Source organism: Ylistrum balloti, unplaced genomic scaffold, assembly GCF_031769215.1.
Source record: "Ylistrum balloti isolate Yb309-2 unplaced genomic scaffold, AGI_CSIRO_Ybal_v1 Utg370248, whole genome shotgun sequence".
NCBI classification, from domain to species: Eukaryota; Metazoa; Mollusca; class Bivalvia; order Pectinida; family Pectinidae; genus Ylistrum; species Ylistrum balloti.
In genome coordinates, this window is record NW_026782199.1 from 1,657,022 (window position 1) to 1,664,682 (window position 7,661).

The 7,661-nt window shown below is 33.7% G+C and overlaps 1 protein-coding gene across 1 annotated transcript; it reads right to left on the bottom strand.

Annotated features, from left to right (window-relative positions):
• Positions 1-543: 543 nt before the first annotated feature.
• Positions 544-7,470, bottom strand: LOC132552447 (thimet oligopeptidase-like; the record flags this gene model as incomplete). Its single annotated transcript, XM_060216614.1, has 9 exons — positions 544-789; positions 1,614-1,730; positions 2,501-2,632; positions 3,393-3,624; positions 4,265-4,338; positions 5,593-5,700; positions 6,332-6,436; positions 6,863-6,928; positions 7,309-7,470. Coding segments are annotated over 9 exons (1,092 nt in total), but the record flags the coding sequence as incomplete, so codon positions are not given.
• Between the last annotated feature and the right edge of the window lie 191 nt (positions 7,471-7,661).

Below are 7,661 nucleotides of genomic sequence, written 5' to 3' on the forward strand. Positions count from 1 at the left end.
TTGCATATGACAAATATCTACAAAAGTGCTGATGATAATGACATTCAGTCAATGAAGAAGGCAAAAGTATTATTAATAAAGTTCTAGTACAAGTTGTATATCATGTATCTTTCTGTTAATATAACAGTTTACAGTGTATCATGAATCTTTTTGTTAATATAACAGTTTACAGTGTATCATTGATCATTTTGTTAATATAACAGTTTCTAGTGCTTAAAGTTTCATTCTGTTATTCCTTTTGCTTTATATATGTGAGTTTCTGGTATATTACATGTATATACCTGATTTCAGTATATCATGATTATTGACTTAGATATACTAGGTAGAATTACTGTATCTTTTGATAGGGATTGCTTTCATGATTCTTTCATACCATTAGAGAAAAAAGTTAAAGATTCCATTATTTAGAAATTTATATAATGCACTGACATGGATTTCATTAGTTATAGAATATAAGACAGAATTAGCATTTAGTATTTATATAATTTGTGAAAACTCTAAAATGTTCTATTCACAAATACTTGAAGAACAAAACTGAGTTGGTCATATCACAGTTGTGACTTGAATATAAATTAACAACAAAAAATTACTTCATTAACTTGTGAAATTAATTTTTCTGCTTTGTAATCAAAGATACTTGTACATGTCTATTACAAGAATTCCCTGATTGCTATACATGTCAGCGATGACAGCTTAGAGATTTGTAGAGGACTGAAGACCCTTACTGATAAGAAAGGCCTCTTGTGTGGGGTCACGCCCAAGGAAGTTCCGCAGCATGTCAGCAGCATCCTGGATAACAGAAAATATAGGCACTATAAACCTTGTCTTGAAAAGCCCTACTTCCACGGTAAGTTATCTTACTATTACAAAATTATCAAAGTACAATACAATATTCTGTAAAACAAAAGATTTGTCCATTTATAGTAATTTCTTAATTGTTTTTTTAAAGCAAAATATTACAGTATTGTAGTTATTACTTAATCTCTTCAAAAACAAATGTATGAGTAGAACATCATATTTATTAATGTGATTCAGCAGTTTACTTCTCAGTGTGAAGTCATACTACAAGGAACTTTTACTTTTATACTACAAGTGTAAACAATAATTAATAAAAAGAAAACAATGAATATATCAACAAATGAATACATATTTGTATTTTATCAAACAACAAGAGATTCCATAAAGATCTTAGTCTCCATCATCGTATGATCACTATTGTTTCCTGTCAGCTGAATTATTTCCCTTCTTTTCTCAAGATTTTAATCAATACCTCTATAACATATCAATAAGAGTGATCAATAAAAAAATGAAAAAAAATGAAAGGTTCGAACAAAATTAGCTTTTCTCTCAAAAAAAAACAAACAAACGGAGAGACCACAGATGAAGGGCAATTTGAACAGCTCACCATCTGATGATGAATGGCTAAAAAATGACATGAAATATATGGTCCTTGTCAAGAGTTTAGTGATACATCTATAATGCACATCCTTAAATAAAAAGGTTCAAACAAAATTAGCTTTTCTCTCAAGAAAAAAAATCCATAAACTGAAGAAGTTAGTGATAAGTAAATGATGAATAAACAGTAGAGTAGGTATAGTTCTATAATGACTTACAATGGAGCCACCAGGGCGTAGAATATATTTCTTGTAGTCACCTCCAACCTTGGGGCTCATGATACCCTCCTTCCTGAACCGTGAGTAGAACATATCCATGCAGAAAACCTCGCTCCACTGAAACAGATGTATCACACAACATATGTTTACCAGATTTATTGTGATCGGGAAATTAATTTGTTAAAAAAAATAAATAAAAGTTTCGATATTTTAGGTATTATCATCTTTAATTTTTACATCTCCTGAGAAAGATCTAAGAATGTAATATCAGAAATTACCATTATGATAGAAATTTATATGCAGTGATGATAATTAGAAAACTTGTATTTAATTATAAACATCATCCTTAGAGATGATACATCTTAATTCTTTTATAAGTGACCAATCAGAGTGCTTTTTCTATTCACTGCATGGAAACCTGCCAATATCTTTATTCAGATACAAATGAAACAAAGATTGAATAATTGGTTGTTTTGTTAACTTTTTACTTTGTACCACCAATGATTTCATAAAAATTCACAAATGAAGCTGAATAGGGAGGTTTACCAATAATATTACTTGAATCAGACTTTTTATGAGAAATTGAAGGCCTTAGCTTATTGACATCATTAGAATAGAAGTTCTTGTAACACAACCAGTAGACGATTATAGTGACTACACGGTCACCTTCATCGGACAAATGAACAATGTGGAGCATACTTGTGCTGATGTAGTATGACATTACTAGTCTGAATAGAATATTCCACAATAGATGAGTACCACATATACTTACCTGTTACTCACTTTCATCTTTACCATGAAATATTCTATACTGAAATCTATGTTTCAATGCACTAGAACCACACCCACCATTTTGTCAAAACTGCATGTACAAGTATGTTTCATACCAAGTATCCATAGTACTGAGCGTCATATCCTCCTGCCAGATGACCAAATGAAGCAGGCATATTAGTTCCCACTGTCGACTCAATACCTAGAATTTCCTTAGAAAGACTGGCAAACAATGTAGCTGTATCAGCCTGTAAATATACGTCAAATGTATATTAAAAAAAAATGATGATGTCAGCATACTACACTTCAACAGAAGTAAGAAAAAGACATGAAACACTTGTGTGTTTCAAAAGGAGAATACAGAAAAAGAGATGTCATAATTTTTACAATGGATCACCATGGGAGTTTTTCTCAGGTGACCTAAGATGACATACAATATTTATTTGCTTCAATAGAAAAAAGACAATATTGTTGTTCAGTTCAAAGGTAGACAAGAAAGAGCAAAATGATTTTATAACACTTTTCTCACACTTCAATCACCTTGGTATGTTTATACACATCAAATATAAAGATTGTATCTACAAAAATTGTATTTGTCAAAATGAGATGAAATAACACCATGTCATACAAGATGCTTCATATTATCAGTGTAGGTTACGTATGTTCATCATCAATAAAAATTATCAGGATATGAACACAACTGAACTATTCAATATATAACAACAATGACAATAGTATTGTCATTTTCTCTATTTCTGTTCTGCTCTGTGTTATGCAAAACTGACTGAATCTCTCTGTTCCATTTATGTCCTGAAACAACGATATTTCAAAACTGCAATTGTTTGCAACTACATACAACTAACACACTGATAGCTACAAACTAAGATTAAAATACTGAAATGACTACATTTATAAAAAAAAATCTATGCTCTCGATTTTTGCTAGTCAATTGATTCATCACACAATTGTTTCACATTGTCAAGCTTACAATCACAGCGTATGACTGACCTCTGCCTGTGTATGAATAGTTTGATCAAAGGTGCCAAGCAAGATTTGGCGAAGGTTGAAAACTCCTGCATTCGCAATGCGACTTTGGAGGAGTTTGCCGAGCAGTTCCTCTGGAATGGCACTGTTATCTTTGTAGTGAGAGGACATCCGGGACAATGGCTCCTTCTCCCAACACCAGTTCTCCAACATCTGAGATGGAGCTTCCACAAAGTCACGTTCCACGTGGGTACCGCTGTCATATACCAAAGTCAATACTATCATAAAGAACACGATATCATTGTAAATCAGATTTTTTGTGTAAAATATACACATTTATTTACATGGAAATGCAGCTAAACCCAGATGTACCAAAATTTGTCAAACTTAAAATGCATGTTATTTTGAAATATTTTTAATTTGGTTATAAATACACATCTGGAGGTAAATTTATACAAAGTCTATGATGTTTGTAGGACATATACAATCAAAAATATGATACTATGATGCACAAAAGCTAACCAAGTATTTCTGAAAGGTGGATGGTCAAACTAGCAGTATTGCTCAGTCCAATCTTCCTAACTTTTGGATATAATTTGACCAGCTTTCTCCTGATAATGAATCCAAGTCTCCTCTCCTCAGCATTCAGTGTTCAGACAACATGTATGTGATTTAATCCAATATTTTGTGTCAATGTCTACATATGCTATTATGATGCACAACATATTAAAGAAAGGAAAAAGGTTGATAGACAGGTAAACACTATAGCTAAGTTCAATGTTCCTGGGGCTTTAATATAATCTTTGACTGGCTTTCTCCACATTAAAAATTCAAATCTCTCCTTAGCATTTGATCCAGTATTGTGTCAATGTCTGCTCTCTAATTCTATTTCTTACCTGAACATTGCAAAGTCTGCCTTGGCACAGATCTGATGCATGACGTGACCAAACTCATGAAAGTAAGTCTCTACCTGTAAGGCATACAAATGATACAGTAGTCATGATCACACGCCCACAATCACAGGAAATAGACACATTTTTACAGGAAACTTTACCCAACATAAAAAGAAATCTTCCTTACTAAGTACTGTAATTTCCTGTGCACAGTGATCAATATAATTTTCATGGGCAATCTGCCAGTACATCCTACATGTATTTATTTCAACAAATTATTAAAATGTCTCTGTTTTAGATAAAGTAAGCATCTGATTTTGTTTGGCTGAAATTGCTCCATTCCGACTAAAGAAAAATAAATTTCAAGGAAACATCTATTTCTCCATTGCGTGCTTCAAATTACATACCGACAGAATTCTGCCATCCCCACAGAACAAAGATTTTAAAGAATTTCCTTAATATAACATATTGGGCCCACCTGGGCCCACCCCTCCCTGGGCCACCCTCCCTCATATCACATAGTGGGGTGGGTACCATCCTGCTCCAGACATGCTGTTTATACAAAATTAATTTCATTTCCCCAATGGATGTTCCAGATCAAATTGGAACAGAATCCTAGCATTCTTACAAAAGGATTGTAAGCAGTTCATCCATATCCCTATATTGCCACATCTCTCTTGCCCCCAGGGAGACCAATTGTTTACATAGCATTGATTCTCCTTCAACCTACGATGCATCAGACCAAGTCAGGACAGAATCCATGCATTCATACAAAGATGTAGGAATTTAAACAATTTTCCGTAGTTTCCCTTTTGGGCCTTGAACAACCAATTAGACAAAACTGAGTCCTCTTCAGCACAGAACCGAATTAGGAAAGAATCCAGGCATTTCTACAGAAGGTGGATTTTAAAGTATTTACTTTCTTTCTCATTTAGGCTTTGCCCTTTCTACCCTGGAGAGCCCAGACCTACCATTTATACCATTTTCCTCTAGGATGCTTTAGACCAAATATGGATAGAATCCTGGCATTCCTACAGAAAAAGATTTTAAATGATTTGCTAAAGTTCCTCCTATCTGGTCCCGCCCCTAAGGTTCCAGAGGATCAGACCCACCATTTATACAAAATTGAGGCCCTTTCCCCTAAACATTGCTTCTGACCATATGTGGTCAGAATCTGTTAAGTTGTTCCCAACTAATAGCGATTTGCAGGAAACTGATGCATGGATGGATGGACAACAGATGCTGCAGCATGCCATAAGCCCTTCAGTCCAAGTGAGCAAAAAATGTTAAACATCATTTTTTCTGACAAACATCCGAATACCTTAGCATACCTCATCATGAGTTAGTAGAGAGGGTTTGTCTGCTGTGGGTTTGGTGAAGTTGGCCACCATTGCAGCTACAGACACCTGTCTCTCCCCATCGGACTGTACACATCCAGGCTATAGAAACAAGATTGTAGTCACTCCAAATAAAAATTATGTAAAAATGTTATCTAAAAGAAATAACAGAAATCACAATAACAAAGGTACCTTAGATTCTTATATGTTACCAAACACACACAGTTTAAAAAGACTTGGTTGGGATAGAATGTAGTAAGTACTGTAGTGGTACTGTACAATGTTACAAGATATGCAATGTACAGGGACAATAGGACTACTGGGCAAAATTTGTGATTCCATGTCTCATAGTTTATATAAATTTAGAAATAACTTATAAATAAATCAGGGATATGGTTTATTTATTTTCTAAATGAGTATGGTAAAGTGTATTTCCTAATTAACCATATATCTGAAGGTCAGACACATGTAGATCTGTAAGGTACAAAGTAAATATTTAAATACATTTGTAAGAGTGTTTTGTTTACAAAGTACCATAAATGGCCAGTATACAGTAGTATACAGAATTTAAATTAAGTCTTATGTTATTTACATCACAGATCTAATTTTTGTTGCTCTGAGCACACTGGCCACTGTCTAAAATTTTAAATTTTGAACAAAGAGACTAATAAACTCCGGGTCCAGGTGTATTCTGATATCTGTCAAATCAAAAATGATCTAAAAGCTTACGTACCTGAAGTCCAAAACATGCTGCATGGCCATATTTCCCCTCTCTTGGGTAAAGATCCAGGTAAAAGTATCCCAACAGTTCTCTGGATTCATTACAGGTAACACTGTACTGTAATAACAAACAATGTATTCATTACAGGTAACACTGTACTGTAATAACAAACAATGTATTATAATGTTATACAATTCTAACTTGTGTCCTACAGACCTTACATTTACCTGGAATTGTAAATGGTCATGCTGTACTATAATGGATTATGATGTATTATAATGTTATAATGTTGTAACTTGTGTCCTACAGACCTTACATTTGCCAGGAACTGTAACAGGTAACATTGTGCTATATTTTCAGTACATGGTCAATTTTTACTGACTTTTCATATCAGTTCACAATTTGTACATCAGTCATAAATTACCATGAAATATCAATTGTGAAAAATGTATTTTTCAATGTAAAAACAGTAACCAAAATTGTCCTTTTCATCCAGTGTTCTTCTTTTACTTTTAATTATGACATAATGTAAGGATGAATTACCATGGTAACATCTTCATGCCATGCTGGAGCACCATCCAACTTCTCAAACTTCAGGCTGAGGAGCTCCTGAAATATAAATACAGAATAATGCCATATATAGAACAATGAAAAAAGCATACTAACCAGAAAACACCCTAACCTACTTACCAAGGATCTGTCACTAAATACTGACTAGAGAACATTTTAAATGACTTACAAACTTTGTTGTGGGTGCTATGATGAAGCCCTCAAAATGAACAGCGTACCTTTTTTCCTCATGAGTCAGGCATGTGACTCATATACAGGTATTTACAATTCTGAATCACAGCTACATATATATAAAGGCAACACAATTTTAGGCTACCATTATGGCTATTGTGTTACATGGAATAGTTCTATCCTACAACCACTGATATAGAAGAAATATTACATGTAGTCTTGTCATATAAATTTGTAAGATGACATACCTGGTAAATGTCCAGTAATCCACTGGTAACAACTTGCATAGGGAAATATTCCTTGAGTTTGTTTTGATCCACGGCATATTTCTTCTCCTCTGACATTGTCATGTAGTACTTCAAGTCCCAGTAACGAATGGTATTGTCAAACTGGAACCCATACTTCTCACACTGTAACAAGAGAAATAAGTCATCATGCAGTCTGTATTCCAGTATCTGTTTGACTAGCTGGATCAGGCTGGATTGTTTATAAAATGAGGATTATTCTATTATATTTTGCTGATGGACCTTGACAAAGCCTTTAAAGGTTTCCTATCACAACTGCAGGTTTGTCCTGATTTATGACTGAAATAATAAATCTA